Here is a 23,770-nt window from a genome sequence, read left to right as displayed (position 1 = left end):
AATAGTAAAAATACATTTTAAACTTCTGTGAACATGTATTGAGTGTGTATGGGATTTATATATTACATTTACAAACATCCTAAAAACACATACATGGTTTGGTTAAATATAAATCATATGATTTACATAAAGTTTATTATAATTTATTTTACATTTTTACAATTGTTTTTCGTAAATAAAATGCATGTTAATTATACAGAGTTATACATTATACAGATACACAATCTAATTCATACTTTATAATAAATAATCAATAATTTAGCAGTTACTACACTTCCTGACAAAAGTTTTGTCGTTGATCCCAGTTAGAGCATCAAATAATAACTTGACTTCTAGTTGATCATTTGGAAAAGTGGCAGAAGGTAGATTTTTTTCAGATGAAATATCTGTTGAACTGCATCCCAATCATCACATAAATACTGCAGAAGACCTACTGGAACCCGCATGGACCCAAGATTATCAGAGAAATCAGTCAAGTTTGGTGAAGGAAAATCATGGTTTGGTGTTACATTCAGTATGGGGACGTGCGAGAGATCTGCAGAGTGGATGGGAACATCAACAGCCTGAGGTACTGTATCAAGACATTTGTGCTGCCCATTACATTACAAACCACAGGAGAGGGCAAATTCTTCAGCAGGATAGCGCTCCTTCTCATACTTCAGCCTCCACATCAAAGTTCCTGAAAGCAATAAAGGTCAAGGTGCTTCAGGACTGGCCAGACCAGTCACCAGACATGAACATTATTGAGCATGTCTGGGGTAAGATGGAGGACGCATTGAAGATGAATCCAAAGAATCTTGATGAACTCTGGGAGTCCTGCAAGAACGCTTTCTTTGCCATTCCAGATGACTTTTATTAATTTTATTTAGGTAAAAATTTGTATAATCTAGAGGCCTTTGCCTTTCATATAAGCCACTTCTGATACCAAATGATCAACTAGAAGTCAAGTTATTATTTGTTGTTCCTAAAACTTGGATAGGCGACAAGACTTTTGTCAGGTAGTTTATGCTACCTCTTTGGGTAACACACACTTAACCAGCGTAGATGGCTAGACGGATAAACAGATGGATAGATCCATAAAATGTTGAGCGTGCATCAGCAACACACACTAAATACATACAGAGTTGTGTATGTAATGTCTGGATGGAAATGTATTTGTGGCTGTGCTAATTATCACTTTAGACTTTACCTCAGCAAAGGGAATTAGACATCCAGCAGCTGCTGTCCATTCTCAACCTACCACACACATCCAGTCTCTCTCTCTGTCTCTCTTTCTCTTTTTCTAAACTTAGGAGCGACTGACTACTTTGATTAGTAATAATCAGTGTCTGGCTGGGCTTGTATGAATAGCTGTGAGTCATAAACTTCTAAAGTTAGCGATTAGCGGAACAGAACTGCTGCGCGGCTGTGACAAACACCTAAAGCCTGAAGTCGAACTGAAAGAAACACATTCATGATTCTTAACTCTGAATATAACCTTGACTTTCTGAATCTGTGTGTGTGTTAGACAGACTCTTGTATCTGGAGTCTGTGGTGTGGCATTGTTTTGTTGAAATAGGAGCAATAGGAGGATGAAAGGGAGCAAAGGTCACTTCCTGAGTACAGCACACACACACACATTACAAAATCAGCCATCAGAAAAAAAATGATGGCAACTGACCCATTAATAACATCTATTCTGAGAAGCTGGTTAGATAAATGAACAGACAAAGAAATGATAATAATAGCACACTGTTGATCTATTATATTCAGGATATAATCACGAGTTTTGCTGGTTCAGCATTATGTGCACTACCTGACAAAAGTCTTGTTTAATAACTTGACTTCTAGTTGATCATTTGGTATCAGAAGAGGCTTTAATGAAAGGCAAAGGCCTCTAGATTATGCTTATTTTACCTAAATAAAATATAATCATGCCTTGATTTTTAATTCTTTAATTAGGACAGTAAGGTTTGGCTTTGCTTAGACAAAAGTCTTGTCACTTAACAGAAATAATGTACAGTATAGAATACAGTGTTTCCTCTAGGATTTTGTTCCAGCTGTGGCGGCAGACTCTGTTGGGCATTTTACACAGATCTACCAACTACCTATGGCGTTATTTAATTGACAAATGTTGTGAGCGCATTTATGTAATACGAGCATGTGAATCTCTGTTCGAGCGCCGATTTCCTCTGTTCTTGCACAAAACTTGTGCGCTCTCAAATAAACGCAGCTGAAGTGTGATTTAGCGCATTTATGTAACGAGTATGTCTCCTACATTTATTAGATTTGCTAGAAATATTTATGAATGTCTCCAACAGACCTACAGAGCAGCATTAATGCATCCTGAAGTAAAGTGAAATGGCTATAAACTCCAGCAAGATAAAGTCATTGTATGCAGAGCCATAGACCTTTAACTATAAATACAACATAATTATGGAAACTGTGTTTGTCGTTACTGAAAGCTACGCCGTGTTTGCTGGCCTCACGCATCACACACCTGTCAGTCAGTCAGTTACCTTAAAGGGTTAAACAAAGAACGCACAGCACTACTACGATTACAGAAAAAGTTTGCGCGGTTATAATTCACTTACCTTTTAATACGTTTTGGTGCGATTATAACCCGCTATTTAAAAAAACTACTGAATGTTTTGAATGAGAAGCTGTAATGTAGCTGTGGCGGGATGAATTTTGGTGTGGCGCCCCCGCCATGGAAGAATGAATGTAGCGGTAATCATGGAATATAAAGTCATGGTGCAGTGGAAACAGAATGAATATTGTGTCTGACTCCATCATGAGCTTGGAGGACTGCATCCATACATCTCTGCAATGACTCAAATCACCTATTAATAAAGTCATCTGGAATGACAAAGAAAACGATCTTGCAAGACTTCCAGAGTTCATCAAGATTCTTTGGATTCATCTTTAATGGCTCCTTCATCTTACCCAAAACATGCTCAATAATGTTCATGTCTGGTGACTGAGCTGGCCAATCCTGGAGCACCTTAACCTTCTTTGCTTTCAGGAACTTTGATGTGGAGGCTGAAGTATGAGAAGGAGCGCTATCCTGCTGAAGAATTTGCCCTCTCCTGTGGTTTTTAATGAATCTTGGGTCCATGTGGGTTCTAATAGGTGTTCTGCAGCATTTGTGATGATTGGGATGCAGTTCAACAGATGATTCATCAGAAAAATCGACCTTCTGCTATTTGTTGCTCTTACACCTGAGATCGATGACAAGACTTTTGTCATATAGTGTAAGATTGAAATGTTTTGATACGGTTAGGATATTTATGAATGAATTCAAAATGTTTAAAGGAATCACCTTGATTTGTTTCATTCATGATTTAAATGTGCAGAAACTATATTTGTTATCATATTGAAACAATTTGTGTGAGAACATCTTGTTTTTTATCATTATGGATAGTCAAAGTTGTGTATGCGCTGAATAGGGTATATGCAGAGCTAGTGTTTCTTCCCATACTGATAAACTTCCGGTGAAAGGTTAATGTGACTTTTTTCCATTTTATACTGTTCCTTTTGCAGAATCAATGTTGTAATGTGATTAAAATACAATCAGTTATATAGACTTTGGCATTCATTTAGTTGCTCAAGCGTAAAACGAGACAAAAAGTCGTTTACTCGGATGCACCCGTCAGAATCGGCAGGCTAGCACAGAAGCTCCATTGAATATACTGGGGTAAAATAAATGTTCATATTTTAAAGACATGGCAGGGGAAATGTAATTTAATGCAGTGCTTCTTGTATAATCTGAGACCCACTTTATATCTGAGATCACTCAGCCAGTGGAGATCGCTGATTTTTAAAGAAAACAGACCTTAAACGCACCGATTTTTGCAATGGCATACAGTTCACCGGAAGAGATTAACCCAGGTTACTGGCAAATTAAAAGTCCTTTACAATTCTATTATGATAATGTGAACAAACTAAGTTTAAACACCAAACATAATTTTATGAGCTTGTTTTTCATACTCATAATTTGCATATACCACCATTTATCAGATTTCTACCTGGGTAAAAAAACCATTTATCAGCAACTCACCGTGAAAACATCATCATCACCCAGTTCGGCTTCGTTCTGCAGGGTAGAGGAAGAAGTAGTGGAGCCTGCAATGTCAAAACAGAAACACGTTACAGCCTTAGTCAAAACATGTCAAATTAAACCTTAAACACAGCATCCTTCTGGTTTCCTCACCCTCAGTGAGGTCCTCGATTGCCTTCCTCACGCCGCGATCAAACGCTCGGGCGTCAGCGGGACTCTGGAACGACAGACCGCACTTCCTGTTGTCCACTCGCCAGTGATGGAAAGTGGGCGTGGCTTTAGTGTAGACCAGATCCTTCTTCAGAAAGCACTGCAGGATCATCTGCATAACACGCACAGGCAACGTTATCAGGATTGATGCTTCATGTTTTTCAACACAGGCTCATCCTTAATACGTGATTCTGGCTCTGTTATTGTAGATCCTGAAATGCTTTCCTTCCTTTATGTTTTAATGCACTTTTCTGTTGAACCATTTTTGTCTTTGTCTGATTACGGCTATGTTTCTGTAAAAATGTAAATGCTTGCTTCTGGTACGTTTCATTGCTTTTTCATGAATGAAATGCCGACAAGAGGGAATTGGTTTCTTTTGTTAGGTTGGTTTTTTTGTAGTTATGTAATTTTGCTATATATCTGCAAAAATGTTGCTTTCGGTACGGTTTGGTTGCAAAATTCTTTTGAAACATCCACAAGAGGGCGTTGCTGTTTTTGTCAGTGTGATTACAGCTATGTTTCTATAAAAACTGATATGCATTGCTTCCATTCATATTAATATTATTTATCATATTCATATTTCATATTAATGAAATGTTGACGAGAGGGGATTGGTTTTTTTTTTTTGGGGGGGGGGGGGGGGGGGTGTCGTTTTTTGTAATTTTGGCTATGAATCCGCAAATACTGAAATACATTGCTTCCAGTACGTTTCATTGCACTTTTCTTTTGAAACATCCACAAGAGGGCGTTGCTGTTTTTGTCAGTATGTGATTACAGCTATGTTTCTATAAAAACTGATATGCATTGCTTCCATTACATTTCATTGCATTTTTATTAATGAAATGTTGACAAGAGGGCATTGGGTTTTTCGGGGGGGTTGTAGTTTTGAAATTTTGGCTATGAATCCGCAAATACTGAAATACATTGCTTCCAATATGTTTCATTGCACTTTTCTTTTGAAACATCCACAAGAGAGCGTTGTTGTTGTTGTTGTTTTTGGTGTGTGATCACGGATAAGTTTCTGTAAAAACTGAAATACATTGTTTCCCTGTACGTTTCATTGCATCTTTATAAATGAAATGTCGATAGGGGCAGCATGGTGTCGCAGTGGGTAGCAATTTCACTTCACAGCAAGAAGGTTGCTGGTTCGAGCCTCGGCTGGGTCAGTTGATGTTTCTGTGTGGAGTTTGCATGTTCTTTCCATGTTCGCCTGGGTTTCCTCCGGGTGCTCCGGTTTCCCCCACAAGTCCAAAGACACGTGCTATAGGAGAATTACGTAAGCTAAATTGTCCATATTGCATGTGTGTGAATGGTAGTGTATGGGTGTTTCCCAGTGATGGGTTGCAGCTGGAAGGGCGTCCGCTGCGTAAAACATATGTTGAATAAGTTGGCGGTTCATTCCGCTGTGGCAACCTCAGAATAATAAAGGGACTAAGCCGAAAAGAAAATGAATGAATGAATGTCGACAAGAGGGCATTGGGTTTTTCGGTGGGTTTTTGTAGTTATGTAATCTTGGCTACAAATCTGGAAATACTAAAATACATTGCTTCTGGTATGTTTCATTGCACTTATCTTTTGAAACATCCACAAGTGGGCCTTGTGTTTTTGACAGTATGTGATTCCAACTACGTTTCTGTAAAAACTGAAATACATTGCTTTTGGTACATTTCATTATATTTTCATTAATGAAAAGTCGACAAAGGGATTTTTTTGAGTTTCTTTGCAAGTCTGTAATTTTGGCTACATATCCGCAAATACTAAAGTACGCTGCTTCCGATACGTTCCATTGCACTTTTCTTTTGAAACATCCACAAGAGGGCGTTGTGGGTTTTTTTTGTCGGTATGTAAATGTGGCTATATTTCTGTAAAAACTAAAATATGTTTCTTTGCATTTTTCTCATGAAATGTTGAAAAGAGATTTTTTTTTTAAATATGTTGCTTTTGGTACGTTTCCTATGAAATAGTGACGAGAGCATTGTTTCGTTGTTGTTTTTTTTGTAGGTATATAGTCGTGGCTATGTATCAGCAAAAACTGAAATATGTTGCTCCTGGTATAATCCGCTGCACTTTTTCATGAAATATCCTGAAGAAGGTGTTGTATTTAGTAAGCATCACCTATGCAAAACCATAATATAAACCCAACCAAGTGTAACAAAAGCAAATCTGACATAAAACTGCACCTATAGGGGCACCCATGCCATTTTACACCGTTTTTGCACACAGTTTTGCCACACTGTTTCACAGGACTTGTACCCAAGAGCTCTTCGTCACAAGTGCAATGCTTTACCATGTGAGCTATCTGATTACATCAGAAAAGCTGTCTAGTTGGTTAAAGATATGCGGTGGAACACGTTTGTTTACAAATCTTGCTTATTGTTGAAGTATTTTGAGATCTATATATGGCATTGTGTAAAGAACTACTTGAAAACATAGTGTATTTGTCAGTAATCTGCTTATCTAATCATAATTTGTGGGGAAATGAACAATTGTTGTTGATATTTTTACATTTTACCTAGAAATTGCATCATAAATGTGCAAAAATTGAGTTTAGTTTCTTTTCATCTGTTAAACGTAAAAGAAGCTATTTTGAAGGAGGTTGGAAACCTGTAACCATTGACTTCCATAGTATTTGTTTTTCCTACTATGGAAGTCGTTGGTTACAGGATTTCAACATTTCTTCAGAATATCTTTGTTTATGTTCAACAGGTAAATGAAACGTATAAACATTTGGAACCACTTGAAGATGAGTAAATAGGCAGTACATTTTCATTTTTGGGTAAACTATCCATTTCAGTTGCATGGGTAATATGTTTAACAATAGCCAAAAAAGCATTGTATGGGTCAAAATGATCAATTTTAAATTATACCAAAAATCATTTGAATATTTATTAAAGGTCAGGTTCCAAAAACATATTTAGTAAAATTCCTACTGTAAATATATTAAAACTCAGGTTTTGATTAGTAACATGCATTGCTAAGAACTTCATTAAGACAACAATAAAGGTGTTTTTTCAATAATTGATTTTTAATTTTGAACCCTCAGATTAGAGATTTAAAAAGTTGAATCTCTGTCAAATATTATACAAACCATACATCAATGGAAAGCTTATTTATTCACGTTCCAGCTAACGTATAAATCCCAATTAAAACAAAACAAAACAAGATGGCGCCAATGCATTTAAAAAAAATTATGCATTGGACTTACTAGAACTTTTTAAGGTAAGTGGTTGCAAATAATTTATATGGACTGAATTTAAACAAACAAACAAACAAACAAACAGCTGAACAATTACTAAATAATTTTTTTGTTTGTTTAAATTCAGCCCAAATAAATTGTTTGCCACCACTTACCTTTTTTTACCATTCAGGTAAACCATTTAAGGTGGCACACCAATTTTCTAACCTGCTTGTCTTTGAGTCTCTCTCCAAAAATAAGAAATCCGTTCCGTCCCAGGAGCTCCAGATCAGCCGGGACCACCTTACAGACGCCCACCCGACTGAGACCTCCGCCCTCCTGAGCCAGCCAGCCGCCACTAGACTCATCCCTTGTCATCACCACAGCTTTCACTCGCACTATGTAACTGTCACTGCAGGAGAGACAGACAGACAGATGTTCTCATGTGGTTCAGTGACAAATAAGAATGCACAAGATGATTAAAGGAATCAATCTGCTCTAAAACACATGTGGCAAATTCTCTGAAAAAAAGTACCCTTGTGTTCATCTTGCTTTCATGCATGTTATTGTTCTCCATAAAAATGCATTTTTTAATAAAAATTCTAATTTAACAACCGCAAGTTCCAAGTTGTGCAATCATCATGCAAGACATAAATACATTTTATACTTTCTAAGTGTACAGATTTGAGTCATTTCTCAACTTTTTTTTTTACAAGCGTAAAATATTTTTTACCAATTCACTTTTGCAAATATGGGTCACATTTTATATAAGTTGGCCTTAACTACTACACTACCTGACAAAAGCCTCGTCTTTATCCAAGGTTTTGGAACAACAATAACTTGACTTCTAGTTGATCATTTGGTATCAGAAGTGGCTTATATGAAAGGTAAAGGCCTCTAGATTACGCTTATTTTACCAAAACAAAATATGATCATGCCTTGATTTTTATTTTATTAGGACAGTAGGGTCTAACTTTGCCTAGACAAAAGTCTTGTCACTCAACAGAAATAATCTCCAGTATAGAATATAAAGTCATTGTGCAGTGAAAAAATAATTAATATTGTGTATGACTCCCATGAGCTTGGAGGACTGCATCCATACATCTCTGCAATGACTCAAATAACTTATTAATAAAGTCATCTGGAATGGCAAAGAAAGCTTTCTTGCAGGATTCCCAGAGTTCATCAAGATTGTTTGGATTCATCTTTAATGCCTCCTTTATCTTACCCCAGACATGCTCAATAATGTTCATGTCTGGTGACTGGTCTGGCCAGTCCTGAAGCACCTTGACCTTCTTTGCTTTCAGGAACTTTGATGTGGAGGCTAAAATATGAGACGGAGCGCTATCCTGCTGAAGAATTTGCCCTCTCCTGTGGTTTGTAATGTAATGGGCAGCACAAATGTCTCGATACCTCAGGCTGTTGATGTTGTCATCCATTCTGCAGATCTCTCATACGTCCCCATACTGAATGTAACCCCAAACCCTGATTTTTCCTTCACCAAACTTGACTGATATCTGTGAGAATATTGGGTCCATGCGGGTTCCAGTAGGTCTTCTGCAGTATTTGTAATTATTGGGATGCAGTTCAACAGATGATTCATCTGAAAAATCGACCTTCTGCCACTTTTCCAAATGATCAACTAGAAGTCAAGTTATTATTTGTTGCTCTTACAACTGGGATCGACAACAAGACTTTTGTCAGGTAGTGTTCCACTTACTGTGTTCATAATGTATTGCAGAACACATCTGGTGCTCTTGAGGTTGGATACGGGTAGTGGTAGGGGCAGATTTAGTGGTGTGGTTAGGTTTAAGGGTGGGTTAAGGTGTAAGGGATGGTCAACAGTGTAATTACAAATGTTATTACTGAAATTAATTTCAGATGTATTTACATGGATTTGTAAATGTATACAATGTAATTTGTGTATTTACACAATAAGTACATTGTAACAAGTGATTAATTTCATTGTAAGTACATATATTAGTTAAGGTCTCTTAATATAAAGTGGGACCTAAATTTGTTATTGTATTTAAACCTGATCTGAATCCTTGTCGTGAAAAGGTCAAGCTGTCCAACATACAGCGTATAGATAAAGTATTAGACAAAAAAGAAAATTGATAATACCATGATAGAAATTAATAATCCCATGATAATGTTTAACTTTCAGATTACGTTCAATCATTCAATAATATTGTCAGAAAAATCCCATTTATCATTTTAAAATGTGTAAGTACATCATACTTTAATTTATAAAAATAAAAAAGTCATCCTAAAGCTTGGTGATATAATTATACACGTGGAGTGAAATATATCATCCATCATTACAGATTTGACTCTATATCTAAGTAAGTTTTTGATGCTTTAGACGGGTAATGAAGATACTTTTGTACTTGTTAGGATATTATAAAGCTCTTTTTTTTAACAATTAAAACCATCAGCATATTGGCGTTAGCATTATGAATCTCCATATTTACTAATGAAATGCATAAAGGCATGTTTTTCCTCCAGGTCAAATAATTAAATACTTGCCAAAACAAGTTGAAATCTGTACAAAGTGTACTTTTCCATACAGTAATAATAAAAATGGCTATTTTAATAACTATTCAGAATTGTAAATATCAAAATTGACCAGTAGTTGTTTATTAATGCTACTGCTATAAAAAGACACTTGACTGGTTCATCCTATATACATATAAATTAAACATATATAAAATATATATATATATATATATATATATATATATATATATATGTATGTGTATGTGTGTGTGTGTGTGTGTGTGTGTGTGTGTATATAGTGTTCAGTGCAATTTAAAATCAATGAGCTAATATACCAGTGTCTAACCCAAGTCTCCCTATTGGCCACAGACTTGATGATGACGATGATGATGTCATCATAATCCATCTGAGCTGACAAACCATCAACTCTGCATTGCAAATAAGGCTTCTGTTGAAATCTTAAAGAGGACGATGTTCGTTATGCTAATGAGATTGTTTAAAGACAGAGTTAGGATGCTGAACCCATTTTTACGAGCAAAATAAGACAGACGGTTTAACAAATGCAAAACCTGGGATGAGGATTTCTCAGAACATCATTTACATACTGTCTGCTGCAGAGCATGGGAATGCCGATAACAGTCTCATCCTAGCCTCGTAGTAATGGTGAAATAAACATCAGAACAGACTTGCTTCACAGCTCACGTCTAAAAGATCGTTTTAAAAGTGGTCAACTTGAAATTGGCATTGTCCTAATATCTCCATAATAAGGCAAAATATTGAAAAATAATAATATAATTAAATAAGGAATAATAAATCTTGGTGGTGCGGTGGCTCAGTGGTTAGCATTGTAGCCTCACAGCAAGAAGGTCATTGGTTCGAGTTCCAGCTGGGTCAGTTGGCATTTCTGTGTGGAGTTTGCATGTTCACCCAGTGTTGGCGTGGGTTACCTCCGGGTGCTCCGGTTTCCCCCCCAGTCCAAAACATGGGCTATAGGTGAATTGAATAAACTAAATTGGCCGTAGTGTATGAGTGTGTGTGTGTTTCCCAATACTGGGTTGCGGATGGAAGGGCATCCGCTGCATATTTGACATAAGTCTTATGTCAAAAGATTGACAAAATAATAATAAAATTAAAGAAATAATTTACATTGCAGAATTTTCAGCAGCCTCATGTGTAAAGCTGAGCACTGTTAAACTGCCATTTATACTTAGATTTCACCCAAAAATAGGAAACTTTTTTTAATGCAATTTGCTTACTTGTTTACATGACAACAATGGGACTGAAATATGAAAACGGATAAAATGGGCATTGTCATGCATGTCAAAGTGCAGTAGGTGTTTATAGAGGTGTGTGTTTTAGGTTGACTTTTCCAATTTTATTTAAAAATTCTTATTTTTTTGTTAATCCCCTGAAACTGTACGGTTTGGTTACTCTTTGAACCTAGATTCCTCTAATTATAAATGTATTATTCATTCATTGCTTTTTTTGGCTAAATTATACATCCATAAATTGTCTGTACATCTGTACATTTTTAAAGAAACCCCCTTACCTTTTTAATTTTTAAAAAATTGTGATATATTTATGAACTCTTTAAAAGACTAGTATAGAGCTGCACCATTAATCGTAAAAAGATCGCGATCTAGATTCGACCAGGGGTAGGTAACCTATGGCTCGCAAGCCACATGTGGCTCTTTAACCAAAAATATGTGGCTCTCCACCTGTATCTCTTCAATAACATTTTAAAGCTTAAAAAACTGTAAATGTCACTAAAAATCAATTTCCTGTTGAAAATACTATTTTAATTCCTTTTTAATGTATTTTTACAGCAAAATTAATAAGAACTCAGTTTACAATAAAAGCTGTGCTGTGGGTTAACTTGAATCGCGACACTAATAAAGGGCAAGCAACTTATATTTTTATGGTCACCTCATACAAGTAAATTCAAACAGCATTCATGAGTGGTGATGGCGAAAGAGAAAAATTCTTAAACTGTCCTTTCTTCATTTATGGACTTGCTCAACATGTGATGCTTCACATTTGTTTATTTTTGAGTTGTACAGGGAAATAAATGAAGAAAGGATATAAGATACACCCCAATGGCTCTTTAAAAAAATTAATTTGCTAAAAAAAATCAGAAATGGCTCTTTGCTAAAAAAAAAAAAAAAGGTTCCCAACCCCTGTCCTAGATGATCTTAATCCAGCTTTTCTACCATTCTGCCAATCATATTTTCAAGTTCAGGAGAGAAGCAAAGGCGGCTACACTAGTTGTTTTACATGCATTGCTCAGCAACGTGGACACCTCCAAATGGTGTTGAAAGAGTCACATACTGTATTTATAAGGTATAATTCACCCGAAAATGTCATTCGTGTCTGCATGTAATGATGTATTCGCGGCCGCAAAATCACACGTGACGTGAGCTGTGAGCCGTTACCACAGAAAAGGCAGGTGCGCGCATGTGAATGATGCCTAAGTTAGTGAAGAAGACTTGCATAGGCTTTGAATAACAGGTAATAAAGTTGTAAATAACGTTCTGTTTGAGTCGCTGTCTGAGCGATTGTTTGGGAGCCGCGCGGGAAGAATGAACCGCACAGTGAAAATGAAACCACACACACATCATTTAAATAATCATATTGCATTTTAGAGTTATGATTAGGACAAGCATTTAATGTTTTTTTATTTCATAGTGAACAGTTTTGTACATGAAAATAAATGATTAAAAGGGTCAGTATAACTACTCTAGCCTGTGTAATGTTGAATATAATGCAGGAGGGAATCTGATAATGACAAACGTCTGATTTTACCAGTAGAAAAAAATGGTCTAACAATGTTGTCAATGACAGATTGCAAGTATATGTCTCAAACAGAATAATTCAACATCAGAATTATGAATAGTTGTATTCTGAAATCACAATAATAATAGCCTACTCATATTGACCTTTATTTTACATCTACAGAATCGTGAGAAAATCGTGATCTTTATTTTAGGCAAAAAATCGCGATTCTTATTTTAGCCAGAATCGTGCGGCTCTACTCTAGTAATTATATTACATCTAAAACATTTTTCTTTTAAACTTGTATAATTTGCTGTGATTTATTCATAAGACTCTCTTTGTCCATATTGTGCCTTCTTTGCTGGCAGCTAGCTTTCTGCAACTCTCACATAGTCGCCCACTGAAGCTAAGCAGGGCTGCGCCCGCTCAGTACCTGGATGGGAGACCACATGGGAAAACTAGGTTAGTGCCACAAGTGGTGTTAGTGAATCTGTGCTCAACCTGCAGACTCTGTGGTTCCTAACGCCCTAGTATAGTGATGGGGACTCTGTCCTGACTCTCTGTAGTCATTAAAAATCTCAGGATGTACTTCGAAAAAGAGTAGGGGTTTAACCCTGGCATCCTGACCAGATTTGCCCACTGGCCTCTGTCCATCATGGCCTCCTAACCATTCCCATATCATAATTGTCTTTATCATTCTGTCTCCTCTCCACCAATCAGCTGGTGTGCGGTCTGGCGTGATATGGCTGCCGTCGCGTCATCCAGATGGATGAAGCACACTGGTGGTGGATAAGGAGATCCCCCCCCAAAAAATATGTAAAGCGCTTTGACTGTCCAGAAAAAGTGCTATATAAATGTGAGGAATCATTATTATTAATACTTTTGTAAATGTTCTTTCTTGCATAATGAAAAAAAAATAATTTAAAAAGGTTTACAGAGGTGTAAATTAAGGGCAAGCGTGAACAAACACACAACAATGGCAGAGTATATGAGTGTTGTTGTTGAACAAGGGTTGGCTAATGCTTCATTAGCAACGTGTGTATTTACTTCACATTACAACCAACAACTGCACTCAGAAATTAAGGTACAAAATCTGTTACTGGGGTCACATGTTTTTGTACCATACAGTTGGACATTAGTACCTTTAGGGTACACTTTTGTACCTTCCAAGATTTACTTTTGTACATTTAAAGGTCCCGTGAAGCGCTTTGAAATGTGCATTTTTTTATTCGATGTTTGACGTAATATCAACTGAAAAATGTAGAGGGTGGGACAGAGTAGCTCCTCCCATTTAAAAAAAAAGCAGCCAATCGCGTTTCGTTTTATCACAGCTCTGCCAGTAAGAGAACACATCAAATGAAAAGCATCTTGAATGGACATGTCAGATGCTAGAGAGTATTTGATTGGTCAAGATTTGATGAGAAAATGTAGTATGAGAGGTGATCGTTGATCGATTAAGAGGAAAGTGACAAACTACAAGCTTTACGTGTTTATATTCATTTTATATGTCACTGTCTTGGAGCACACCAGCTAAAAGTTATCCTTAAAACTAACAGACTGAAACTAACATCTAAAAGATTATTTTAATTCACGGGACGCGTAAGTTACTGTGAGGTACACATTTGTACTTTTTAGGTATTAATATGTATCTTTAAGGACCTGTTAGGAACAAAAATGTACCTTTTGAAAAGCACCGTCCCAGTGACAGATTGTGTACCTTTATTTCTGAGAGTGTAGTAAAACAATTGGTATATTTTGAAATGGTAACGATTCCTTAGTTGTCTTATCTCGCACTAATTGTTCAAGATGTTTTGGATTGAATCTGCTGAGCGATTATATGTAAACGTGAAAGTGACTAACTCACAGTGTACACAATGCAATGACTTATGCAGATGCCATAGCAACCATTGTCTCCCACACACTGAACAACAAACAAAGGGGAAAATGCTTCATTCCGGTCTTCTTTCCAAAACTCAATTCCCATCGCAACTGCCCTCACACTTCCAGCGAGCGGCTGGCTCGGAAATCAATCCCTATCCTTAACCGTAAATCCATCGGAACTAAACAGGAACCAGCAGAGAGCTCATCTGGACTGACTTTACCTCAATGTCACTCTCTCAGATACTATTGATCCGTAATGGGGCTGCATATAGGTCATGCTGGTCTGATCAATATAGATCCCATTCCTCCCCTCCCAAACGCCTCTTTCCCAGCACCCAGAGGCTGGAGAGGGCATCCGGGTCTGAGGTCTGCGTTCACGTGAGCACACACACACCTTCAGGCTACATTCATTACCAATGGCGAGCCACTGGTTTGCTCAGCACGTTTTTGAGGAACACTCCAGTCCAGCAAGCACAAAGCTTTCTAGGGTTTCCAGAAAACTCTGAAATGTTCAACACTTTTAAGGAATAGTTCAACCGAGGAAAATGTTAACGCTCCCCGTGACTTATGTTCAGACACAATGAACCTGAATTTTCCGGTTCATTTTGGATAATGGTTCTTGAGTGACAGCGAGAGCAGATATGCATTGTGGTGAAACAAGACCTTGTGACCCAGGGGTCATTTGCAATAACACACAGGAAGCAGTGATAATAAGGACAGTGACCTATACAAAGCCCATCAATTGTTAAAAAAAAGTGTCCCACAGTGTTTGATATATTAAAATAGCTTAAAGTGTTGATATGCACTACCAGTCAAAGGTTTTAGAATAGAACTTCTTTAGTTTTCCTTTATTTATTTAAGTAGTCAAAAACATACATTAATCAACATAACTAACAACACAACATAAATATAAACACAGTGCTTTAACATTGTGTACATATAAACAAAGACAAAAGATAAAGATAATAAGAAAATGAAGACAACATCAGTACAAGCAAAACCTGACAGCATCAGCATCATTTTGTCCACTTACAGTTACATTTGGCTTTGGAAATAATTTGTGAAAGGACACCACTTGGCAGTGAACTTGGACCCGGAACCATTTAAACTGAGTGTTATTTTTTCCAAACTAATGAAATGCAACACATCATTGGCCCACTGTTTAAAAGAAGGGGGAAATGATTGCTTCCAATTGATTAGAATCAAGCATCTTGCTAAGAGAGAAGTAAAGGCAATGCAGTCCAATTCGCTTTTTGACTAATTGTTATTTTCACATACAATACCAAAGACAGCAGTTAAGGGATTTGCACAACTATCTTTAGAAAATATTCTGGAGTAAGATAAAAAATATTTGACCAAAATACAGATAATCTGGGACATGTAGAATAGAACTTCTAATCTGCTCATCAACCTGCATTTATCTACAAATAAATTAGAGCAAAAACAGTACAATTTACCAAATATGTTTACTGTTTATATTTATATTACAGTTTTTTGTTTGAACATATCAAAATTTTCCATGTTTACTTTACTAGCGCATATTATTATTCTGTTGGTGAATGATTAATCTGTACAAGTTAATCTACTGAAAAAAAAGGTTTGTTTTGGTAACCTTCAGTCAAAGTCTCACTGTTTGTTTCTGCGTTTGGAGTAGGAGGTCCTTCTTTGATGTTGTCAGTTTGATGCTTAAGTCACAATATTCTTAGCTCCGCCCCTTTTTTTACCTTACAAGGGAATTGAAGTGCAAAAAGAAAGCCGTGCCCCCTTCTCAATATTCCATTTCGGTTGGAAGTAAATCAACATACTACATTCAAGCATTTATTCAAATTACATTTTGAATTAAAATGTCATTTATTCAACCCAGGCTCATTCGGAAAATGTACCACTATATATATATATATATCTGGAGAGCACCAAATTTTTTTTTTCGTGAATCCATCCTTGGGTGCTGTGTACGCTTTTTGAGGTCTCAAATTTCTCTCGCGAGTGGCATTCGCTTCAGTCGTGTAAATCCACTAGAGGCCGCTGTCGACTGACTGACTGACCGATCCCTCCTTCTTTAAACTCAACCAGTAGTGTTTTCAAAAGCACCAATTGACCCGCCCACCCACTTCCCCAAACCCAACCACATTACCACATTCTCAGCCTGTTATTTACTTGTTTATTTATTTATTTTTGGCTTCTGTTTTTGTCTGACTGGATTTTTGGACCGTTCTTTGCCAAACTCAAACCCCGTCATCATAGTCAACTCCTCTTTGTGTCTCGAGTCCGCCGACGTACATGGCGAAACTGGTAACAGCGTGAAAGCCGTCCACACGATGGTAAGCATATGGCTGGTAAGCGCAAAAAGGAACGGCGTCGTACCACACGGTAGCATTCATTTTAAAGACAAAATGCAGCCATACGTACTTCTGGCTACATAATTCGCAATCTCCAAAAATGTACACAGTGCTACGGTTTCAGAATGAGCCTCTGTTGAATTTATTCCTGTGATTTCAAAGCTGAATTTTAAGCATCAATACTCAAGTAACATGATCCTTCTGAAGTCATTCTAATATTTTAAATAGTAAAAATATATATATTTATTTGAAATAGTAAAAATAATTAATATTTTTACCATTTTTGCTGTAATTTGGATCAAATAAATTCAGATTTGGTGAGCAGAGATTATCATAATAACCAATCACCAATTCCTGAATCCACTAAACAGTGCTCAAAATGCAAGCAGGAAAGGCTGGTTCCATCACATTATTTTTACAGTTTAGTACAGAGTGCTGCTAGCGTCTTTATTTTGACATTCTTAAACGGGATGCGAGTTAACTTGACTGGTGTGCAAGATGGATCGTTTTATTACATGCTTTTTAAACTTTTCACTGCTGTAATTTTAGTGATATGTTTACTTGTTTCTTAAAGCACAAAGCACATGAAAACATATTGATCTAGCCTAAAATCATTCAGCAGTATGAATGCGTTATGATGCTCCACAACTTTATACCAATGCTTGGGTGTTTCAAACTTTACCGCTCAACATAGAATGAAAAATCTTTGACTGTTAACAAATATTGTGCCTTAAAAAAGTAATACATCCAATGTCCAATCGAATGCTTGTCATGTTGATACAGTGGTCCCAAACACCTTTAGGATAAATTTCTGTGATCATTTACTCTTCTTTTACTTGTTTACACAAAATATTGATATTTTGAAGCAAGCTGGAACCACTAACTTCCATAGTATTTGTTTTTCCTAGTATGAAAGTCAATGCTTACAGGGTTTAACCTTCAGGAATATCTTCATTTGTGTTCAACAGAATAAAGAAACTCATAAATAAATGGAACCACCAGATGGAAAGAGTAAATAGTGAGTAAATTTTCAAATTTGGGTGAGCTATATCTTTAAGACTTTTTACAACAACTAAATAGCGCATGAATATAACTGCATAAGTGCAACTGCAATATTGGTCAAACGATTCATTTCTCCAACAATCAAGCAACAAAGAAGTTGGTTTGTTTTCAAAAGTGTTCGAAATGAAATAAAAAGCATTGGACGACTCTGTGGGATCAGTGATAAAAATCTAATTGGGATCAGTGATAAAAAGCCTAATTCAATTTGCAAAAGTAACGCAATGTGGTTCAGTCTTTTTAAATAGTTGTTTATATATCAAGATGATATGTTTCAAACTTACAATATATAAAACTCCAGTTCCTGATACCAGCGCAACAATGGTTTAGACTAAACAAAAAGAGAGATATGTGACCCTGGACCTTAAAACCTTTTGTTGCACAGGTATTGAGCAGTAGCTAAAAATACATAGTATGGATCAAAATTATATTTTGTTTTCTTTTATGCCAAAAATTATTGTAATATTAAGAAAAGTTCATGTTCATTTCAGATTTGTTAGTAAATTTTCTTGTGAGCGGGGATAGAGTAACAAGGGACGAAAGTAACAAAGCAATTTTCTCGAAGCCCTGACAACATTTGATATTCAGGCTATAACAGCACATTGACCATGCAACCCTTGATGGAGCTGATATCAGCTGATTTCGGGAGCGTGTCCCACGGTTAGCTCCGAATTTCAGTCTTTAACTGCAAAATGTAAATTATTGTAGCAGTTCTTTTTTCCTTATTACAAGTTGTGTTTCTCTTTTCATGCATTACACTAATGATCAATCTACAGGTTATTTAGTGCAATAACACATCCTTGAGTTTGAAATCTTTGAAATCTCTTACTTTTCAGTTTAAAAGTAAATCAGTTTTAAATGGCAAGAATTCCTGTGGGGACGAAAGTAACACTGTTATTTACGTCCAGCTGATAATATTCATACCTTATTTTTTGCTTTTACATTTGAGTTTTCAGTGTTTAGATTTAGATGTTTTACAAAAATTCTGCGTATTCCCAGTAAAAAAAAAAAAATATTCAAAGATTTTGGAAAATTTGAACATTTTGCATTGTTGGGTTGCTTTTAAAACATTTGACGGAAGTGAAATTAAAAATAAAAATGCAGTTTTAATATTTTTTGCAAAAATAAAGGACAAAAAATGGTCGCAGTTCACATTAACAAGGTCATAGAAATAGATATATTTAAAATAAACAAGGTTAAGCCAGTAAATCTAGCAAAAATTGTTGTGTTCCTTTTGACCCACGCTTGTGTATAAGTTATATTGGAGTAGTTCTACATTGATACAAACTAACACCTGATTTTGATGGAGCACTGTTTTGAGTTAGTAACCACAGCAAAAATATGCTTCTGCTAAAAACATAATCTTTTAAAATTTGGCTGTAATGAAAAATAGTACTTTCAGCCCCGCTCTCCCCTAATATATATTAAAGAGCCCATATTATGGGTTTTTGAAAATGCTCTTCCATATAGTGTGTAACATAGCTCTAAGTGAAGTTAAATGTCCAGCTAAGGCTTAAATCTGTAAGTGTACAGTGTTTAAAACTGTTGATTCATCTATAAAAGAGTCGACTCAAAGTGCTTCAAACGAGTCGTCTTGATAACAAGTCATTAGGTGTTTCGTGATGACACGGCTACGAAACACAAGTAGTTGCGCGCGCAAACCCGGGAGATTTGAAACCTGCGGCCCCGCCCACTAACAGAAAAAAAGCCCTTACAACCCAAATATGAACCTATTTCATGTATAATATGGGCTCTTTAAAACTCATTTTGATTAGTAACGTGGATTTCTAGCGCTTAATTTGCATAATTTAAAGACTATTTTCTCTGTATTAGATTTTTATTTGAACCCTCAGATTCTAGATTTTCTAATAGGCTAGTTGTATTTCCACTATATACTGTCATTTCCTAACAAGTTTTCAGGCAATGAACAAACCTTAATTTTAGAAAACTGACACTTGTGACTGGTTTTGTGCACTCAAAAAATACTTTTGTTGCTTGTTCAAACTACTTATTTAGAATGAGCTGAAACAACACAATTCTTGAGTTTTTTTGTGGGGACAACTTCATTGTTTTGTGTTCTATCCACTTAAATTTGCAAAAACAATTAGGTTAATTAATCGATTTGTGTTGCGACAACATGAAGGAATTGTGCGGAGCCCAGCATTGTTTACAGTGCATGCGATAGCTCTATTAGATTTTAATCTCAACCCTCAGATTCTACATGATCCAAATGGGTAGTTGTATCTCTGTCATATTTTGTTCTATCCTAACAACCCAAAAATCACCAGTATATGTATTTATTGAGTTTTCAGGCAATGAACAAACCTTCATTTTTAAAAAATTGACACTTGTGACTGGTTTTGTGCAGTCAAAAAAATACTTTTTTTTCGCTTGTTCAAACTACTTATTTAAAATGAGCTGAAACAACACAATTCTTCAGTTTTTTGGGGAAACAACTTGTTTAATGTTCAATACACTTAAATTTGCTGAAACAATTAGGTTACATGAAGGAATTGTGTGATACTCAGCATTTTTTACAGCGCATACGATAGCAGTTTTTGATTTTAAATTCAACACTCAGATTCTAGATAGTCCAATAGGCTAGTTATTTCTCCGTCATATACTGTTATATCCTAACAACCCAAACATCAATGGTATACATATTTATTCAGATTTCAGGTGATGAACAAACCTTCATTTTTTAAAATTGACACTTGTGACTAGTTTTGTGCACTTAAAAACGATTTTTGCTGCTTGTTGATACTTATTTAAAATGAGCTAAAACAACACAATTCCTATGTTTTTGTGGGGACAACTTAATTAAGTTCAATCCACTTAAATTTGCTAAAACAATTAGGTTAATTAATCAATTTGTGTTGGGACAACATGATGGAAAAACTCTACACTTTTTACAGTGCATGCGATAGCAGTATTAGAGTTTAATTTCAGCCCTCACATTCTACATTAACCAATAGGGGAGCACGGGGTACAAAGTAAGGCAGGGTTAAATGTAACACAGAGTTTTAAGGTATTTGCTCAGGGTTAACCATATCATGCTTTCTAGGTTTTCACCACAGTGTCTGCAGATGTCTTCCTGACGATTATTGAAAAATTTGGGTGAAATTTGGATGAGAAACACAGGAGAAACCATTTTTGCAGCATAAAAGTATTTTTTATTATAGTCTATTTTTTTATTTAAAAAAAAATCTGTAAAAGTATAAACGTAATATCTTATATTGTTGTGATCACAGTCTTCTAGGCTAAAAGATGAAACCATTTTGAAAGATGTAAAAACACAGCGACTGCTAGTCAGTTTTGAGGAAAACACGACACAACGGGGTTAGTTATAATAGTGTGTTACAATTAAGCCACACACTGTTGGACACCAATTAAACTAACACAATAACTTTTTGAATTTCGATTGTAATGTTGTTGTTGTTGTTGTTAACTTTTTAAATAAAAATGTTTTTAATAGTAAATATTGTTTTAATAGAAAAAATTTATATTTTATTGCTAATAATGCAAATAAATGCATTGTATAATATTAGATAAATGGATAATAATGTAAACAGATTTAAATGTGTTTATCCAATAAACAAATAAAGAAATAAACATCCTGTGCTATGTAGAACAAATAAAAATGAGCCAACTACTGAGGAAATATAGCTGCTATTTAAAGTAAACTGAATTTAAATTAAGGCGACGCGATGGCGCAGTACACTGAAAAATATTATTCAAAGATGATTCCTTGGATTTACTCAATTTTTTTGTGTTAAGTGGTTGTAAACAATTTATTTGGGCTGAATTTAAACAAACAAATTAAGTTGAATATTATTAAATTTTATTTGTTTGTTTAAATTCAACACAAATAAATTGTTTGCAACACTTTTTTCAGTGTGGGTAGTGCTGTCGCCTCAGAGCAAGAAGGTAGCTGGTTCAATCCTCGGCTGGGTCAGTTGGCATTTCTGTGTGGAGTTTGCATGTTCTGCCCACGTTCGCGTGGGTTTCCTCCGGGTTCTCCGGTTTCCCCCACAGTCCAAAGACATGTGGTACAGGTGAATTGGGAAGACTAAATTGTCCGTAGTGTGTGAGTGTATTGATGTTTCCCAGAGATGGGTTGCAGCTGGAAGGGCATCCGCTGCATAAAACGTGCTGGATAAGTTGGCGGTTCATTCCGCTGTGGCGACCCTGGATTAATAAAGGGACTAAGCCGAAAATGAATGAATGAATAAATTTAAATTAACTATGTGAAATCTGCCTTCATAAGCATGTTACAACTAACCCAACATTAGTTGGGTTAACATTTTTACTCCTGGCACTTTTGGCAATACTGCACAGAAACCATCCAGCGATCATAATTCCAGTGCTCATTTGTAGGGGAAGTTTGTGTGTTGTTAGTAAAAATATATATTTAGTTTGTCTAACCCTATTACTTTGTTCATTATTTGACCAAAACCAAAAAGTGTTACTTTGTGCCCCGCTCTCCCCTAAGCTCCGTCTCATACTGTTATATCCTAACAACCATCAATGGTATACGTATTTATTCAGATTTCAGGTGATGAACAAACCTTAACTTTTAAAAATTGACACTTGTTACTGGTTTTGTAGTCCAGGCTCACGTATATCCCTTGCAGTAGTGTGCAGAATAACCCATTCATTTTTTGGCACGTCATTGAGAATCAAACAATCGAGGGGCGTGACGGCGACGTTATGCTTCAGCGCTTCACAAACCTCTTTCACTTCCGCCGGATCTTTGTTTTATCCTCTCACCATTGTTTTCCTTCACAATCATTGCGGGAGCGCCTTCTCCGAAACCTCCTCCCAGCCCACAACCCTCCCTCCGCCGATAAAAGTCAACATTTCACAACCTCGGGCTATTATATGGGCCTTTACATCCCAGTGTGACACACGTATTTACTCAAACGGGTGTGAGTCCGCCATAAATTAAAACAAGAGAAATTCCCCACCGGCTTTACCGGGGTTACGCTTGGAGGAGAGGAAATGTAGGTTAACTTAAGTCGACAATATAAGAACAAAAAGTAGGCCTACAACAAGCCAACAAAGTTGATATTGGTCACCATTTGTAAAAGGTAGTTTACACACACAGAAAAGTTTACAACGTTTATTCAGATTATTGTTATTAATGTAAATCCGAATTTAAAAATCGCCCAAAAGGTTAACATTGCAACAAGTGGCTGTCGGATTTCTGTGATTTATCACGTCATTTTTAAACATTACAAATAGGCTTAAATTACAAACAGAACTGCACAGTATTGGGGAAAAAATTACATTGCTATTATCTGTGATTTATATTGCGATATTTCACCAAATAACTTGAATGGCTCTAGTCTGAAATAATTCATACATTTATATTGAAGGGAAGTGCATCTGTAGAAACTAATTACCAGCATAGATACATACAGTAAAGCAACGATATAAATAAAGGAGTCTAGCAGTATTCAGGAACAGAAATAAAATAATCAAACGTACAATAAAATTGTGTAGTCTTCATTATATACATAAAATATACATATATTGTTAATGCAGCAGATTGTGTAAGCATTTGAAGTGATTTTAAACACACACAACTGATGAATTTTCACGTTTTTATGGTTAAACTGAAATGACTCCACAATAATAGGCCTACCAGGTTAACTAAAATCCTGTCTTAACGTTTCAGATAAGCTACTAAGATGTGAATATTGCATATTCACACATTGCGATATAGATGCTAAAACGATATATTGTGCTGCCCTATTATCACTGATAAGTTATAGTTGCGTTAAAGATGTATTT

The 23,770-nt window shown here is 36.0% G+C and overlaps 1 protein-coding gene across 1 annotated transcript in view; it reads right to left on the bottom strand.

Annotated features, from left to right (window-relative positions):
- Window positions 1–23,770, bottom strand: part of spred2a (sprouty related EVH1 domain containing 2a) — a 33,592-nt gene that overhangs the window by 7,841 nt on the left and 1,981 nt on the right. Inside the window, exons 2-4 of the mRNA XM_056456521.1 lie at window positions 7,653–7,836; window positions 4,193–4,361; window positions 4,040–4,104 (exon numbers count right to left, since the gene is read on the bottom strand). Coding sequence (XP_056312496.1) covers window positions 4,040–4,104; window positions 4,193–4,361; window positions 7,653–7,836 — 418 coding nt within the window. The remainder of the gene's footprint in view (window positions 1–4,039; window positions 4,105–4,192; window positions 4,362–7,652; window positions 7,837–23,770) is intronic.

The sequence above is a fragment of the Danio aesculapii genome, chromosome 1 (genome assembly GCF_903798145.1).
Source record: "Danio aesculapii chromosome 1, fDanAes4.1, whole genome shotgun sequence".
NCBI lineage: Eukaryota > Metazoa > Chordata > Actinopteri > Cypriniformes > Danionidae > Danio > Danio aesculapii.
The sequence above is the reverse complement of the archived record's forward strand: the minus strand, read 5'-3'. Positions and strand labels throughout refer to the sequence as shown.